At 46.0% G+C, this 19089-nt stretch overlaps 1 protein-coding gene across 1 annotated transcript; it reads left to right on the top strand.

Moving 5' to 3' along the window:
• Positions 1-955: 955 nt before the first annotated feature.
• Positions 956-17388, top strand: SEPTIN12 (septin 12). Its single transcript, XM_053671744.1, has 9 exons — positions 956-1118; positions 5356-5484; positions 5570-5651; positions 12625-12762; positions 12905-13022; positions 13118-13213; positions 16067-16163; positions 17051-17102; positions 17187-17388. The coding sequence occupies exons 1-9, from the start codon at positions 956-958 to the stop codon at positions 17386-17388; spliced, it is 1077 nt and encodes a 358-aa protein (XP_053527719.1).
• Positions 17389-19089: the final 1701 nt, after the last annotated feature.

Genomic DNA, 19089 nt, shown 5'->3' with positions numbered 1-19089 from the left:
TGTTCCCCTCCTCCGGCCCCATGATCAATAGCATGCTCAGACTAAGTGTGGGGTAAATATTGGCTAAATTAATGCTTTGGTTTTCAGTGCCGCCAATTTAAAACACTATGGTGCCAGCTGTGGATAGACCAAAGAAAATACACAGATGTTCCACTTTCTGGCCCTGGGTCGTAAGTGGGCAGAGTGGTTAAGAGGCATGCACTTGGAGGCCAGGGAGGCTGGCTGAATGAAGCCCAGCTTTGCCACTCGTACCATCTAGGTGACCTTGGGCAACGAAGCCGCCCTGGGCACCTCGGGTTCCTCTCTTTAGTGCTAGGCTAGGATCATTGTGAGGATTACAGGGTAGCGTCCTGAAAAGGCCTGGAGGAGCAGCTTACCTGTCTGTGCCTTCAGGCTCTGCTCCCTACGGTAGGGGACCCCCCCAGTGGGGTCACAGGGAGCAGGTGGGGCTCTGATTCTTCAGTTAACTGTCACCCTCTCCCCTCCCCCTCACTACAAACACCAGAATCTACCAGGACAGGGCACCCCCTAAAGTTCCCACGGGAACCCAGGGCCTCTAGGTGCCACACGAGGCTGCTTCTCTCTTTGTCCCCCACAGGTCTGGCCCCCGGGCTTTGCTGGGGAAGAGTCTGAGAAGAGTCTGCCTGGGCCATAGGTGGGTCGGGAGTGGGAGCTGGGCTAGGGAGGAGCGGGTCCCTGGGACCAGTGAGCACTGGGATGGGCGTTCAGTCTCCCTCCAGAGGCAGCTCTGCAGGGCACCTCTCAGCACACCCCTTGAGGCCTGGGGGGCTTGGGGGTTAGAAAGAGTAGGGCAGTTAACATGGGGGAGTGTCTGGAAGCAGAACTAAGGAGTCGGGGCTGGAAAATGAGAACTGGAGTAGTCTCCCTCTGGGGCCCCAGCAGTCCTCTTCTCCCCACCTCACCAGATGACAGGCACTGTGGTGCCCTTCGCCCCATGGACCCCCTGAGGCGATCCCCCTCTCCCTGCTCATCAAGGCCCTCCAGCCCCAGGACCCCACCCTGCGAGATGTTTGGTTTCGTGGGCATTGAGGCCGTGCTGGACCAACTGAAGATCAAGGCCATGAAGATGGGTTTTGAGTTCAACATCATGGTGGTGGGTGAGTGAGGGGCAGGGGCTCACAGGAGGACAGACTAATGGGCCAGGGCATGTTGCCTCACCTCTTGGGGCCTCTGTCTCCACATTTGTTATAAGGGGGCCTACAGAGGTACCTCACAGGGGTGTTGTAGTGAACATCTGGGAAACACTGAATTGTTAAAGGACAAAAATCACCCACAAAACCCCAGCCAAAAACAAACGGCAATCAAAGGGGAGGCTGAGGCAGGACCTGGTGCATGCTCACAGGCAGATCCTGGTCCTGGCCCTACACTCACCAGCCCACCAGTGTGTGGTCTCGGGCACAGTCCCTGACCCCTCCCTGTCTCAGTTTCTTCATTTGCCTGAGCACAGTGCCCGGGGTCTCATTGGTCCTCCATGTGTTGGTTTATCTGGAATTGCTTTTTTATACATGCCCAGTTAATTTTGTAGGTCAAAAATTAATTTAACAAAACAAACTAGAGATAAGTCCCAAAACATCAGAGTGTGTACCACCAGTTAAGGGTGTCATTCTACGGCAGCAGTATAAAAGAAATGTAACATGAGCCACATATGTAATTTTTACATTTCCCAGTAGCCACCTTTAAAAAAGTAAAACAGGAGAAGTTAATTTAATCATCTATTTGATATAACCCAATATACTCCAAAATGCTATCATCTCCACATGTACTCTGTGTAAAAATTATGGACCTTTTACATTCTTTATGTCCTGCCAAGTTGGCAAAACCTGGTTTCAGTTGAGAGCACATCTCAATTCAGATCTGCCATTTTGCAAGTTGCAGTAGCAGGTGTGGTTGGTGTGTTGGACAGCACAACCCTAAGGACAATTTAAGTAATATACAGAAAGGCATGTCCTGCAATATAAAGTAGAATGTTTCCTACTGGGGGACACAGTCCACACAGTTGGAGAAGCACCTCACACCCCACAGCCAGGATGGGTGAATCTCACCAAGTAGCAAAAGAAGCCAGACACAAAAGAGCACATGCTGGGTGATACTCTAGATCAAGGGTGAGCAGAGCTGCACCCTGTTGATAGAAGTCAGGGGAATGGCTGTCCCTGGAGGACTGTGTTAATAGTCACTGAGATGGGGGCATGAGTAGGCTTGGGGGGAGCTGAGTGTTCTATTTCATGATCTGGTACTGTGTATATGGGTTGTTTAGTTTATAAAAACTTGTTGAACTCCCCATCAATAGTTGAATGGTTAACCACACTGTGGTCTGTCCATCCAATGGAATATTATTTGGCCATGAAAAAGAATGAAGAGGTGATATATACTACAGCATGGATGGGCCCTGCCTGGTGGGGATCAGTGGATTGAGTGCTGGCCTATGAACAAAAGTGTTGCTGGTTCAATTCCCAGTCAGGGCACATGCCTGAGTTTCAGGCCAGGTCCCCAGTGTAGGGTGTGTGAGAGCCAACCACACACACTGATGTTTCTTTCCTTCTCTTTCTCCTTCCTTTTCCTCCTGTCTAACAGTAAATAAATAGATTAGCCCTGGCTGGTGTAGCTCAGTGGATTGAGCGTGGGCTGCAAACCAAAGGGGCGCCAGTTCAATTCCCAGTCAGGGTACATGCCTGGGTTGCGGGCCAGGTCCCCAGTGGAGGCCATGTGAGAGGCAACTACACATTGATGTTTCTCTTTCTCTCTCCCTTCCCCTCTCTCTAAACAAACAAATAAAATCTTTTTTTATTATAACTAACTAAATAAATAAGTAAATATTTTTTTTTAAAAGAGGAGCCCTGGCTGGTGTAGCTCAGTGGACTGAGTGTGGGCCTGTGAACCAAAAGGTCGCCATTTCTATTCCCAGTCAGGGCACATGCCTGGGTTGGGGGCCAGTTCCCAGCAGGGGATGCACGAGAGGTGACCATGAATTGATATTTCTCTCCCTCTCTCCTTCTCCCCTTCTCCCCTTCTCTAAAGATAAATAAAATCTTTCTTTTAAAAAGGAGGAACTTTGTAAACTTTAAGCTGAATGAAAGAAGCCAAACACACAAAAAGATAAATATTGCATGAATCCATTCATCTAAAATGTATAGATAGATAAATCCATAGAAACAAAGAGTAAAGTAATGGTTGCTGGGCGCTGAGGAGAAAATGGAAAATGACTACTTTATAATTTAATTGGGGGGTGATGGAAATGTTTGGGGGCTAGACAGAGGTGCTGGTTGCACAACACTACAAATGTACTAAGTGTTACTGAATTATTCACTTTAAATGGTTGCTGGTTAATTCTTTTATTATATGAATTCTGCCTCATAAGAAAAAGGGTAGCAAGGAGGTGGACACTTAAGGTAGCATGCACTTTTCTTTTTTTAACATTTTTTTATTGATTATGCCATCACATTTGTTCTATTTCCCCCTTCGTTCCCCTCCACCCTGCACACCCCTCCCCTATCATTCCCCCCTTTAGTTTATGACCACGTGTCTCAAGTTCTTTAGAGTCTATATTTCCCCTACTATTCTTGTCCTACCCCTATCTATTTTCTATCTACTGTCTACGCTACTTATTTTCTGTACCTTCTCCCTCCTTCTCCTTCTCCCACTCCCCTGTTGCTAATCCTCCATGTGATCTTCATTTCTATGGTTCACTCCTGATCTAGCTGTCCTCTTAATTTGCTTTTGTTTTAGGTGTGGTTGTTGATAACTGTGAGTTTGCTGTCCTTTCACTGTTCATCTTTTTTATCTTCTTTTTCTTAGGTAAGTCCCTTTAACATTTCATATAATAAGGGCTTGGTGATGATGAACTCCTTGAATTTGATCTTATCTGAGAAGCACTTTATCTGCCCTTCCATTCTAAATGAAAGCTTTGCTGGGTAGAGCAATCTTGGTTGTAGGTCTTTGGTTTTCATGACTTGGAATAATTCTTTCCAGCCCCTTCCTGCCTATAAGGTCTCTTTTGAGAAATCCGCTGACAGTCTGATGGGAACTCCTTTGTAGGTGACTGTCCCCTTATCTCTTGCTGCTTCTAGGATTCTCTCCTTCATTTTAATCTTGGCTAATGTAATGTTGATGTGTGTTCCTCCTTGGGTCCAACTCCTTGGTGTGTTCCTCCTTGGGTCCAACTTCTTTGGTACTCTCTGAGCTTCCTGGATTTCCTGGAAGTCTATTTCCTTTGCCAGTACAGGGAAGTTCTCTTTTATTATTTGTTCAAATAAGGTTTCCACTCGTGACTGTTCCTCTTCCCCTTCTGGTACCCCTATAATTCAGATGTTGGAACGTGTAAAGATGTCCTGGAGGTTCTTAAGCCTCTCCTCATTTTTTTTGAATTCTTGTTTCTTCATTCTTTTCTGTTTGGTTATTTTTTCCTTCCTTTTGGTCTACTCCCTTGATTTGAGTCCCAGTCTCCTTTCCATTACTATTGGTTTCCTGTGCATTACCATTCATTTCAATTAGTTTAGCTTTCATATGTTCCTCTAATTTGTGACTAAAATCAACCAGTTCTGTGAGCATCCTGATCACCAGTGTTTTGAACTGTGCATCTGAAAGTTTGGCTATTTCTTCATGGCTTAGATTTATCGGCTCTGGGGCTCTGAGTTGTCCTTGAGCCATGTTTTTGTCTGTTTGTGCCTGTTGCATATGAGGACCTGAGCCTTAGTTGTTTACCAGGGAGGGGCCACCCAGGTCTCTTGTTTGTGGTGCTATATGTGGAGGCGAGGTCAGAGAGGGAGCAATGGCGGTCCTCTCTGCTCACCCAGTCCGTCCCACCGCTTGCCCCCACCTGTTTATCTGACTGGAAATGTGCGAGTCCACTGCCCTGCGCCGTGCGGTCTCAATGCTGGCCTCTTCACTGGTTTATCTGCATGCTAATGCTGGACCCACTGCAGACAGCCAGCCCTGCCTCTTCCCTGTGTCAACCAGTAGCTAGCCCCCACCTGGGATCCGCGCTTTCAGCTGCTTGCGCACCACCCCGGTCTTTTTGGCCAATCTGCTCCGCTGCTAGCTTTGCCTCTCTTACCAGTTTAGCTGAGCATTTTGTTGTTTTCAGGTTCCGTATTGTCAATTTTCTGTGTGGTTTGGTTGCATTTATTGTTGTAAAAACTTTATTGTTTTTAGATTTGGTTGTGCGTGGACGCAAGGTATTCCCACCTATGCCTCCATCTTGGCAGAAGTCCAGCATGCACTTTTCTATACTTATGTTATACTTAGAAAACAGTTTACTTTCTAAAAAGATTTACGTAGGTGTTTGAGGAACACTGCCTGAAATGCCCACCATTAATGCTGTCATGTGGTTACTCCCAGGGCAGAGTGGGCTGGGCAAGTCCACGATGGTGAACACGCTCTTCAAGTCCAAGATGTGGAAGTCCACCCCACCAGGCTTGGGGCAGGGGCCCCTGCCCCAGACACTGCAGCTGCACTCGGTGACCCATGGTGAGTGAGACCCCCAGCCTCAGCCTCATCCTCACCCTGCCCCAACCAGGTCCAATCTCTTCCTCTCTGCACGCTCCCTCCACAGTCATTGAGGAGAAGGGTGTGAAGCTCAAGCTGACTGTGACTGACACGCCTGGCTTCGGGGACCAGATCAACAACGACAAGTGGTGGGTCTTCTGGAGTGGGGCTGAGCCCTGGTTGCCCTGGTCCCTGCCCCTCCAGCCCCTGTCAAATATCTCAGCCCTATAACAATCTGGCTGTTATCTTTGAGCCTCAGTTTATTTGTCTATATAATGAATGTATGTCTTTCTCCCTCCAAGATAGAAGGGCATCAGTATGTAAAGTTTTAGCTTGCTGCCTGGCACACATTAAGCACTTGGTAAAGGTTATAATATAACAGGGGTTAGAAGCCCACCCTCCAGGGTAAGGACCCCTGATTTAGGCCACTTTCTAGCCTAGAACTAGTCACAGAAACTCTCTGAGTCTCAGTTTCCTTCTTTCTAACTTGGAAATGATGACACCCACCTTGCAGAGGTGTTCAAGGCTCTCAGTGAGACACACACATACACACAGAAAATCAGCATTGGCTGTCTAATTTGTGGGACCCAGTGTGATGAAAATGTGAGGGCCCTTGTTCAAAAATTATCAAGAATTGGACTTCCAGTCAAGATGAAGGCATAGATAGACACGCTTTGCCTCCTTGCACAACCACAGAGAGAATTACAACTATACCTCAAAACAAGTAATAACCAGAACTGTCAGAAAATTAGTCCAACTACCAAGGGTTTAAAGAAGCCATATTCATCCCGACGGGTAGGAGGGGCAGAGTCACTGAGATGGGCGGAGAGGCTCAGAGATGCGGTGTGGCATGGAGAAGTGGCAGTAGCAAAATAGGCGGTCCCACACTGATGTGTATAGATAAAAATCAAGGGGAATACATTGGGATCGAAGTATCCCAGCCCCAGGCCAGATCACACAGCCCAGGGTTCCTGCACTGGGAGGATAGATTCCCATAACTTCTGGCTACAAAAACCAGTGGGGGTTGTGGTGGCAGCAGACACTGCTGGATTTTGAGGTGAGTCTGTTTAAAGGGCCTGCATGGACTTAAAACATGCCCAAACCCACCCACTCGAATTCATCACTAGGGAACAGCGGGAAAGGCACCAGTCACATACGGGAATTGGGTGAAGTGACTGGAACTTGGACAAGTGCTACACAAACCTCCAGAAGTCAGGCAGCAGCGTGGCCCCTCTCCAAACCCTCCCCACACACAGAGCACAAAGCGGTGAAGCAGGTTGCCCTGCCCTGGTGATGACCTAAGGCTCCCCCTACACAGTTTACAGGTGCCTTTTCTAAAACAGGGAGTCAAAGCAGCTCTATCTAATATATAGAAACAAACACAGGGAAGCTGCTGAATTGAGGAGACAAGGAAATATGGTCCAAATGAAAGAATAGAACAAAACCCCAGAAAAAGAACTAACAAAACAGAGATAGCTAACTTATCAGATGCAGAGTTCAAAACAATGGTGATCAGGATGCTCAGAGAACTCATTGAGTACATCAAAAACATAAGGGAAGAAATAAAGGTTACACTAAGTGAAATAAAGAAAAATCTACAGGGAACCAATACCGAAGAGGATGAAGCTGTGAATCAAATCAACGATTTGGAACACAAGGAAGGAAAGGCATTCAAACAGAACAGCAAGAAGAAGAAAAAATTCAAAAAATCAAGGATAAGCTTAGAAAAAACTCTAGGACAACTTTAAACTTACTGAAAGTCAAATCACAGGGGTGTCAGAAAGAGAAGAGGAAGAACAAGAAATTGAAAACTTAGTTGAAAAAATAATGAAAAAAGACTTCCCTAATTTGGCAAAGGAAATAAACATATAAGTCCAGGAAGCACAGAGAGTCCCAAACAAGTGGGACCAAAGAGGACCATGCCAAGACACATCATAATTAATATGCGAAAGATTAAAGACAAAGAGAGAATCTTTTTTCTAAAATATATTTTATTGATTATGCCATCATAGTTGTTCCATTTCCCCCTTCATTCCACTCCACCCTGCACACCCCCTCCCCCCATTCCCCTCCTTTAGTTCATGTCCATGTGTCACAAGTTCTTTAGCTTCTACATTTCCCATACTATTCTTGCCCTCCCCCTGTCTATTTTCTACCTACCGTCTATGCTACTTATTCTCTGTACCTTTTACCCCTCTCTCCTTCTCCCACTCCCCTGTTGCTAATCCTCCATGTGATCTTCATTTCTATGGTTCTGTTCCTGATCTAGCTGTCTTCTTAGTTTGCTTTTGTTTTAGGTGTGGTTGTTGATAACTGTGAGTTTGCTGTCCTTTCACTGTTCATCTTTTTTATCTTCTTTTTCTTAGGTAAGTCCCTTTAACATTTCATATAATAAGGGCTTGGTGATGATGAACTCCTTGAATCTGATCTTATCTGAGAAGCACTTTATCTGCCCTTCCATTCTAAATGAAAGCTTTGCTGGGTAGAGCAATCTTGGTTGTAGGTCTTTGGTTTTCATGACTTGGAATAATTCTTTCCAGCCCCTTCCTGCCTGTAAGGTCTCTTTTGAGAAATCCGCTGACAGGCTAATGGGAACTCCTTTGTAGGTGACTGTCCCCTTATCTCTTGCTGCTTCTAGAATTCTCTCCTTCATTTTAATCTTGGGTAATGTAATTATGATGTGCCTTGGTGTGTTCCTCCTTGGGTCCACCTTCTTTGGGACTCTCTGAGATTCCTGGACTTCCTGGAAGTCTATTTCCTTTGCCAGTACAGGGAAGTTCTCTTTTATTATTTGTTCAAATAAGTTTTCCACTTGTTCCTCTTCCTCTTCCCCTTCTGGCACCCCTATAATTCAGCTGTTGGAGTGTTTAAAGATGTCCTGGAGGTTCCTAAGCCTCTCCTCATTTTTTTGAATTTTTTTATTTAATTATTTTTCAACTACAGTATTCTGTCTTTTACTCCCATCCCAGTCCACCCCCCGTGCCCCCACCTCCCTCCCATTTCCACCCCCCTTAGTTGTTCTCCATGTGTCCTTTATACTAGTTCCTGTAAATCCTTCCCCCTTTTCCCCTGAAATTCCCTCCTCTCTCCCCTCCAGTTGCTGTCCCCCCGTTCTCTATTTCAGTGTCATTGTTTTTATTTTGCTTGCTTGTTTGTTTTGTTGTTTAGCTTCCTGTTAAAGGTGAGATCATATGGTATTTGTCTTTTACCACCTGGCTTATTTCACTCAGCATAATGCTTTCCAGTTCCATCCAAGCTGTTGCAAAGGGTAGGAGCTCCTTCTTTCTTTCTGCTGCATAGAATTCCATTGTGTATATGTACCACAATTTTTTGATCCATTCATTTACTGACGGGCACCTAGATTGCTTCCAACTCTTGGCTATTGTAAATTGTGCTGCTATGAACATTGGGGTGCATATGTTCTTTTGGATTGGTGTTTTAGGGTTCTTAGGATATAGTCCCAGCAATGGAATTGCTGGGTCATAAGGCAGATCCATTTTTAGTTTTCTTAGAAAATTCCATACTATTTTCCATAATGGTAGGGACCCCTTTTCCCCACAACCTCTCCAACATTTGTTGTTTGTTGCTTTGTTTATGATGGCCATTCTGACAGGTGTGAGGTAGTATCTACTTGTGGTTTTAATTTGCATCTCTCTGATAGCTAGCAATATTGAGCATCTTTTCATGTGTCTCTGGATCCTCTGTATGTCCTCCTTGGGGAAGTGTCTGTTCAAGTCCTTTTCCCATTTTTTAATTGGGTTATTTGTCTTCTTAGAGTGGAGTCATAAAAGACATGTATGCAGGAAACTACACAACACTGAAAAAAGAAATCAAGGAAGACACAAACAAATGGAAACATATACCATGTTCATGGATTTGAAGAATTAACATTATCAAAATGTCCATACTACCCAAAGCAATTTACAGACTCAATGCAATACCTATTAAAGTACCAATGGTATATTTCACAGACATAGAACAAACACTTCAAAAATTTATATGGAACCATAAATGAGCCCAAATAGCAGCTGCTATTTTGAGAAAGAAGAACAAAGTAGGAGGAATCACAATACCTGATATCAAACTGTATTACAAGGCCACTGTAATCAAAACAGCCTGGTACTGGCATAAAAACAGGCACATAGACCAATGGAACAGAACAGAGAGCCCAGAAATAAACCCAACTCTCTACAGTCAATTAGTATTTGACAAAGGGAGCAGTAACATAAAATGGACTAAAAATAGCTTCTTCAACAAATGATGTTGGGAGAACTGGACAGCTATGTGCAAAAAAAATGAAACTTGAGCACTGACTTACACCATACACCAAAATAAATTCAAGGTGGATAAAAGACTTAAATGTAAGCCATGAAACCATTAACATCCTAGAGGAGAACATTAGCAAGAAAATCTCAGATATTTCATGCAGCAACTTTTTTACTGATATGTCCCCTAGAGCAAGGGACATAAAGGAAAGAATAAACAAATGGGATCTCATCAAAATAAAAAGCTTCTGCATGGCTAAAGAAAATAGTATTAAAATAAAAAGACAGCCAACTGTATGGGAAAACATAATTGCCAATGATACCTCAGACAAGGGTTTAATCTCCAAATTATACATTTTTTTGAATTCTTATGTCTTCATTCTTTTCCGGTTGGATGTTTCATTCTTCCTTCTGGTCCACTCCATTGATTTGAGTCCCAGTTTCCTTTCCATCGCTATTGGTTCCCTGTGCACTTTGCTTCATTTCACTCAGTGTAGCCTTCATTTTTTTTATCTAATTTGCAACTAAAATCAACCAGTTCTGTGAGCATCCCGATCACCAGTGTTTTTGAACTGTGCATCCAATAGGTTAGCTATCTCTTTGTCGCTTAGAAGTATTGGCTCTGGGGCTTTGAGTTGTTCTTCTGCTTGAGCCATAATGTTTTGGTCTGTTTGCACCTGTTACATATGAGGGGCAAAAGCTTAGGTGTTCACCGGGGTGGGTCAGTCCAGTCACTGGGTTGTGATGGTCTGGATGAATGGTTCATTGTTGTCAGACTTCCATACAGTTCAATTTTCTGTCTGTTTTGGTTGTGGTTTTGTTTCTAAATCTCTGTTGTCCTTAAATTTGGTTGTGCAAGGAGGTACAGTATTTCCACCTACACCTCCACCTTAGCCAGAAGTCCCCAAAGAGAGAATCTTAAAAGCAGCAAGAGAAAAGCAGAGAGTTACCTACAAAGAAGTTCCTCTAAGACTATCAACTGATTTCTCAAAATAAATTTTGCATTCAAGAAGGGACTGACAAAAAGTATTCAAAGTGATAAAAAGCAAGGGCCCATACCCTAAATAACTCTATCCAACAGAGCTATCATTTAAAATAGAAGGGCAGATCACTCCTTGGCCTTTTAGCTAGATCAAGTGTAACATGGAAGGGCAGATAAAGTGCTTCCCAGACAAGGTAAAGCTAAAGAAGTTCATCATCACTGAACCATTATGACATGAAATGTTAAAGGGACTTCTTTAAGAAAAAGAAGAATTGCCCTGACTGGTGTTGTTCAGTGGACTGAGTGCCCGCCTATGAACCAAAAGGTTGTTGGTTTGGTTCTCAGTCAGGGCACATACCTGGGTTGCAGGCCAGGTCCCTTCCCCTCTCTCTCTAAGTAAATAAATAAAATTTTAAAGAAGAAAAAGAAGATCAAAACGATGAACATTAAAAGGGCAACAAATTCACAGCTATCAATAATTGAATCTAAAAAAACAAACTAAGCAAACAACCAGAACAGGAACAGAATCACAGAAATGGAAATCTCATGGAGGGTGGGAGAATGGGGGAAAAAGTAGAGGGAATAAGAAGCATAAATGGTAGGTACAAAATAGACTTATTTTAGGCCAGGGGGAGGTTAAGAATAGTATAGGAAATGCAGAAGCCAAAGAACTTACATGTATGACCCGTAGATATAAACTGAGTGGGGCGGGGATTGCTGGAGGGAAGGTGGGTACCAGGTGGAAAGGGATAAATGGGGAAAATTTGGGGCAATTGTAATAGCATAATCAATAAAATGTTTTTTTAATTATCAAGAATTGTAAGGCCACAGCCACAGAGCATTCGACCAAGCGTGGTCCTTCCAAGTACAGAGCCCTGTGCTCCATTCACACTCCCGTGAAGCCGATACTGCACGAGACACTGCTGAGCACTTACTACATGCACGCTCTCTCCTAGAACTGGGACACAGCCACAGACAAAACAGAAGAGCATCCTAGCCTACATGGAATTTACATTGTCACAGGGCTGAGGGAAGATGAACAAAATAATCAGTTACACGGAGAGTGAGCCTGAACTTTATCATCCAAACAGGACATTTCTGAGAGTGAAAAGGGTACAGAGCTGTAGGGGTGGCGATTTTAAACAGAGGGAACAAGAAAGATCTCCAGGAAAAGGTGACATTTGGGTGCAAACTTCCAGGAGATGAGAGAGCAAGCCACGTGGACATGTGGAAACAAGTGTCCAAGGCTGAGGGTGCTATGTGCAAAGGCTCCGAGGTAGGTGGGCTGGCGTGACTAACAGGGCAAGAGCAATAGGGAGAGGAAAGGAGAAGGCAGGCAGGGAGCCGTGGTCGGGTGGTCTAGGGCCTTGTAGGGCAATGGAAGGACTCTGGCTTTTGTTCAGTTCTGGGAAGCTGAGCAGAAGAAGGATGTGATCTAACTCCTGCTTTCAGAAGGGCCTTCTTGGCTGCTGTTGAAAACAGCCCACAAAGGGAAGGGGCCCAGGGAGTGGAGTTAGGAAATCCTTTCACCAGAATCAGGCAAAAGTCCACGGTGGTTTGAACCAGGCCAACAGCAATTTCTCTTGCTTAATGCTCACTCCCCCCAACACAAAGTAGGTGTTTTTATTGTCCCCATTTTTTAGACAAGGAAGTTGAGCCTCAACTTTGAGAACAGCAAGGGGGCCTCTCTGATGATGCAAGGGAACGAGGGTGGGGGAGTTGGGGTGGAGAGCGTACTCAGGTGTTTGTGCAAGACCAAAGATCCTGCAACCTGGGTGAACATGTTAATTGGTCATCGGCAGGGGTGACCACCCAAAGAACTCCTGGTGGGGCTCCTGGGCACAGTCCTGAAGTCAGATCCATCTCCTGCCCCAGCTGGGACCCCATCCTGGGCTACATCAATGCACAGTATGAGCAGTACCTGCAGGAAGAGATCCTCATCACCCGCCAGCGCCACATCCCCGACACCCGGGTGCACTGCTGTGTATACTTCGTGCCGCCCACTGGGCACTGGTGAGGTGGTTGGGCCAACCAGGGCAGAGAGGAGTAGGCGGAGGTGGAGAAGGGGTTCCCAGCATGGGCTGTGGGCTGGCACCCCCTCACTCACACACTTGCTGCTGCCACTGTCGCCACCGTCACTGCCCTGGCTGAGCAGCCTGCGGCCCCTGGACATCGAGTTCCTGCAGCGGCTATGCCGGACTGTGAACGTGGTGCCCGTGATCGCCCGGGCGGACAGCCTGACCCTTGAGGAGCGAGAGAACTTCAGGCGCAGGGTGATCTGGGTGCCTGGGGCGAGGCTGGGGTGGTGCAGGCGGGGAGGAGGCAGAGTGCATAGGCTGAGCTGAGGTTACCTACGTGTGGCCCCCAGATCCAGCACAACCTGAAGGCTCACTGCATTGATGTGTACCCACAGAAGTGCTTCGATGAGGACATCAGTGACAGGATCCTCAACAGCAAGATCCGGGTAGGAGGCCATGGGGGCAGGGAAGCTACCGTGACAAAGCGCGATTCTCTTTCCATTCATCTTTTCATCTGAAGATTACAACTAGGGGAAAATTCATATATTTCTAGCAGACAAGGAACTTGTACCCTGATTATATAAAGCTCTCTTACAAATCAACAATCAAATACAACCCAGTTTAAGAATGGGCAAAGGATCTTGAGTAGACCTTTTTTCGAAGAATTTATAAGACTGGCCAATGAGCACATGAAAAGGTGCTCAACACCATAAGGGAAACACAAACCAAAAGCAAGATGCTCCATCCCACTAGGATGGCCATTATAAAAATGACCGACGACCACAAGGGTTAGTGAGGATGTGGAGAAACTCAAACTCTCACACACACCTCTGGTGGGAAAGTCAGATGGTGCAGTCGCTGCGAAAAAGTCTGACAGTTCCTCAAAAGATTAAGCACCAGGTTACGGCGTGACCCAGTAATTTCTCTCCCAAAAGAAATGAAAACCTATGTCCACATAAAAACTTGTGCACGAATGTTCATGGTAGAATTATTCATAGCAATCCAAATGTCCATTAACTTGAGAATGTGCAGAAAAAGTGCTGTATCCACACAATGGAATATGGTAGCCATAAAAAAGAATGAATTTCTGATAGATGCCGCAACATGCACAAACCTTGAAGACATGATGCTCAGCGGAAGAAGGCAGGCAGACGTAAAAGGCCACATGTGGAATGATTTTATTATACGAAATGTTCAGAACAGGCAAATCTATAGAGACAGGAAGTGGATTAGTGTTTGCCAGGGGCTGGGGGTCAGGAAGAATCGGGAGTGACTGCTCAGAGAGAGAGGCTTCCCTTCGGGTGGTGACAGAAGATCTCTGGAATTAGGTTGTGGTCACGGTTGCACACTCTTGTGGATATACTAAAAACCACTGGACTGTACCTCTAAAAGGGTGAATTTTACAGCATGTGATTTACATTTCAAAAAAGCTGTGACAAAAAACAAAGAGGGAAATAGCGCACATCTTCACGTTCTCTGAATTAACTGAATTCCAACTCCGAGCCCCCATGCTGCTCTCCTCAGGAAGCATTCAATGTCAGTCCATCTGGAGTGAGGGGGTCCATCATCTGCAGATACCAGGCCTCGACTCCCTCGCCAAGGGCCCCTGCTCGCCTACACAGTACTTTTTGCTTGGATTAGAACAAAGCATGCCCTGGCTGCTGTAGTTCAGTGGATTGAGCGTGGGCTGCAAACCGAAGGGTCACCAGTTCGATTCCCAGTCAGGGCACATGCCTGGGTTGCAGGCCAGGTCCCTAATGGGGCCACATGAGATGCAATCACACAGTGATGTTTCTCTCCCTCTCTTTCTCCCTCCCTTCCTCTCTCTCTAAAAATAAATAAATAAAATCTTTTTTTTTTTAAGAAAAAAGCAACAGCTGCTGCACAGTGGGGGCCTACCCTTGACTCCCACCCTGCACAGCCTCCAAATCAAGTGTCCCTGTGCAGCGCACAAACCACCTCCCATTCTGCACCCGATTTCTCTACCCTCTCCCTCTTTCCCTCCCCGCTGGAGCCATGAACAGGATTTCCCGTGAGAGTTGAGCGCCCGGGATTTCACCACCTCTGCGTTCCGTCCTGAGGTGGGCAAACACAGCAGCCTGGCCACCGCCAGAGCAGAGCTGGGGGAACACAAGGAAGGAACACATTCTCAAATTAAAAACTCAGTAAATCATCCAACACAACATTTATTGAGCATTTAGTTACTACCAGCTGGCACATAATAAATGTGTAACAAATGGCTATTATTATTAGCATCAATGTTATTCCCTGTTATAAATTAATTCTAGAAATAAAAACGAACCCATAAATAGCACTTTGGAGTTTACAAGCTTGAATTTCTGCTTCTGGCCAGGAGCAAATAAACAACTAGAATTTATGACAGGGTTAAGCAAACATTTTTTTAACATTGATTTGAGAGAGAGAGAGAGGAAGGGAGAGAGAAAGACATCAATTTGTTGTTCCATTTATTGATGCATTTGTTCATTGATTCTTGTATGTGCCCTGACCAGGGTTCGAATCCACGACCTTGGCGTATGAGAATGACGCTCTAACCAACAGCTACCCAGCCACAGCCAAGGGTTTAGCAAACATTTTTGCGACAGTCCAGGTGATGGTAAATACAGGGTGGGGCAAAAGGAGGTTCACAGTTGTGGGTGCACAAAACACAGTTTATTCTTGTGTTATTACGTATTAATTATTATATTATTTTCCATAGGAACAGCTGTAAACCTACTTTGCCCCACCCTACATTTGGGACTGCGTGGGCCGCGCAGTCTCTGTCACAGTTCCTCAGCTCTGCTGTGGCTGTGTGAAAGCCACATAGACGACAGTGACTGAGCGGACAGGGCTGTGTGCCGATACACGTTACAGAGAATGGGAGGTGGGCTGGGCTGGCCCGTGAGCCGTGGGGGCCATCCCCTGGTTGACAGAATTATCCTGGTAACTGGTGAATGCGATTACTGTTCCTGTTTCATAGGTAAGGTAAGAAATTGATGTTAGCAAGATTTTAGTACCGTGGCTATTAGTAATAACACAGTTTGCAAGGGATACTCTGCCAACCCTTAACAACGCTAAGCACTTTCCAAACATTCACAAAGCTCTGTGTCATTACTATTAAAGCTCTCATTCTGCAGATGAGGATACTGAGGCACTAACTTGACTTTGCACCTTCTAACTTATAAGCTATCTTGTGCTCCTTCTACCACTTTCTCTTCCCACCAATGACAGCACGCCCTTGGGCTCTTCTCCCTCCGCCTGCCTGGTGGGGCCAACCCTCCGGTTTTGTCCCCTCCCTGAAGGACCGGATTCCCTTTGCTGTGGTCGGGGCTGACAGAGAGCATCTGGTGAACGGGAAGTGTGTGTTGGGCCGGAAGACGAAGTGGGGCATCATTGAAGGTCAGTGCAGGTATTTGGGGAGGACACAGGTGAGAGTGGGTTGGAAACCAGGGTACATCTTATTGTCTTTGGAATACTTAACACTCATCATATGATCCCAGTGACTAAGCCCACAGCCCAGGAACAGAGACCTGAGATCAAGCCCCTCTTTGCACCTGGGAGGCCTCAGTTTCCTCACAGCAAAAATGGGTGTGATGGTAACTGCGACCTCATAGGGTGGTTGGAGGGGGCAGAGCCGCCACTTTGGACAGTACCCAGCACCCAGAAGGCACCCTATTTGTGCACCAGAATTTGCTGAGAGGCCTACTATGTGCTGGGCATTCTACGTGCAGTTCCTAAAGAGGGGACAGTAAAAGTAGGACCAACAGGGTCCCTGTCCTCATACAGCTGGCGAGACAATGCCAGGTGGGAGAAGCACAGTGAAGGAAGGAAATGTGTGGGGTGGGAGAAGGGGTGCTACCTGAGGAGGGCCTGCTGAGGGTACAACTAGAAGGTAAAGGAGCTGTCATCAAAGCTGAAGCCCCTGATATATCAAAATAGTTATTTAAAGTAGAATACAATAGATACCATCTTATGTATATACCTTATATAATATAACTTGTACATATGGTATATATATGGTATAATATAGATATGATAATGTAGCCATTATTAAGTATATAATAATAAATGAGCAGTGGACTCATTGATTTAACAACTGTTTGTGGGAGCCACCGGTACCAGGCACTGGGGACACAGCAATGAGTGAATGAATGAATGAATGAATGAGTGAATGAATGAATCAAGAACAGGAGGTGGGAAAAGACAGGGAAAGGGTGATAGCGGGTGCCAGGTGTTGTGCAGCACGCAGTGGGTACTTATTTGGTGCTCAGTGTCCTGTCTTGCAGTGGAGAACATGGCACACTGTGAGTTCGCCCTCCTGAGAGATCTGCTCATTCGGTGAGGGTGCAAGTAGCCCAGGGGCTATGGTGGGCCTGGGGGTTGCAGTGGCCAGCCCAAGCTGACCTGCTGTCCATCTCCCAGCTCCCACCTCCAAGACCTGAAGGACATCACCCACAGTGTCCACTATGAAAACTACCGCGTCTGCAGACTCAACGAAAGCCACATGCTGCCCCGTGGGCCTGGCTGGGTGAACCTGGCCCCGACACCCACCAGTGCCCCAGCCACCCCTGGGCCCTCAAAGGCTCGCCAGAAGGTGCACAACAATTCCACGGAGGAGTGCTGAGCGCTGGGATTCCCCAAGTGCTCAGCAGCCCCCAACACATACTTGTGTCCCAGAGCATGTATTAAATAAAGGTGCACATTGCTTTTTATGAAAAGCTGTACTTTGGAGAAAAAACAGTTTTGTAAATGACTTCTTTGAGCTATCTTCGATGAAAGAATGGTTCTTTTTTTTAAAGATTTAAAGAGAGGGGGGAAATAGGACAACTGTAATGGCATAATCAATAAAATATATTTTTAAAAAACGAAAAAAATATTTAAAGAGAGGGGAAGGGAGGGAGATAGAGAGGAAGAGAAACATCGATTGGCTGCCTTTTCATAGGCACCGAAACATGACACAGCTGAGCCCTGACTGGGACAGAACCTCAACCCAGGCAAGTGCCCGGACTGGGAATCGAACCCGTAACCTTTTGGCTTGCAGAGTGATGCCCAACCAACTGAACTACACTGGCCAGGACAAGAATGGTATTTTAAAAAGTAATAGTATGAGATCCCAGACCCTGGGGAATCATGAAGACCTTGGAGGGCGTGCCTTGATGACCAGACCCTTCTGCCCCAGAACCAGAGTCAAGCTACAAATCAGATTCTGCCCTCCATCCTGACCCCCTCTCCCAACCCAGGGCCAGGCCTATGATGTCATAAACATGCCCAACTTTGACCATCTTCCCCCATCCCTGTGTCCCACCCCATGGCCAACCAGCACAGTGAGAACCAGCTCCACTTTCAGAGTCTGGCAAAGCTGATGTGAAATCCCTGCTCTGCTATATATCTTTGAGCAAGTCCCTTATTCTTCCTGGGCCTCAGGTTCACCATCTATGAAATGGAATGGCAGCACCTCTCCCATAGTGTTGTTGCACAGACGAAATGGAGTAATTTGTACAATGTGCGTGCCATGGCCTGGAGAAATGGCTCTCAGACAGACCTCAAGGGAACAGGAGAGAGCTTGGTTGGGGGTGGAGGCTGTGCCTGCAGAATGTACGTGCCCTTCTCAGGACTTTCTGGAACACTCGATACTAAAGGGACTTCATAGAAGCCCACCTAGTTGGGACCTGAAGCTCAGTTTGGTTGATAAAAGGATGGGTGACTCCTGTAATCTGGCAAGGAACACCCAAACTCCTGTGGGAGGAGAGCATGTGGTGAGCATCCGGGGCAACGATGGGTGTAGTGGAGTTCTCCAGAAACCAGATCCAGCAGGACACATGTATGGAGATACACAGAGGTGAGCAAAAGTAGGTTTACAGATGTTCATATGGAAAAATATACAAAAATAAATTGTGTTTCACGTACTCACAACTATAAGCCTACTACTTTTGCCCACCCCTGTATAATGGGAATTGACTCACAGCTACTGAGGCGAGGAAGTCTCACCATCTGCCACCTGCAAGCAGGAGACCCAGAAAATCGATGGTGCAATTTTTTCTGAGTCAGAAAGCCTAAGAATCAGGTGTGAGTCCCAGCCAGAATTCAAACACCAAAGACCTAGGCTTTCTGATGTCCATGGGCAGAAGATGTATGTCTCATCTCAAACGGACAGAGCAAATTCCCTCTTCCTTGGCCTTTTGTTCTGTTCAAGCCCTCGATGGACTGACTGGATAATGCCCATCTGCATTAGGAGAGTAGTTATTTTTACGCAGCCTACTGAATCAAAAGCTAATCTTTCCAGAGACATCCTCACAGATGCACCTAGAAATAACATTCACCACCC

This window comes from Artibeus jamaicensis, unplaced genomic scaffold (assembly GCF_021234435.1).
Source record: "Artibeus jamaicensis isolate MK-2021 breed Jamaican fruit bat unplaced genomic scaffold, CSHL_Jam_final contig_700, whole genome shotgun sequence".
Classification (NCBI taxonomy): domain Eukaryota; kingdom Metazoa; phylum Chordata; class Mammalia; order Chiroptera; family Phyllostomidae; genus Artibeus; species Artibeus jamaicensis.
The sequence above is the reverse complement of the archived record's forward strand: the minus strand, read 5'-3'. Positions and strand labels throughout refer to the sequence as shown.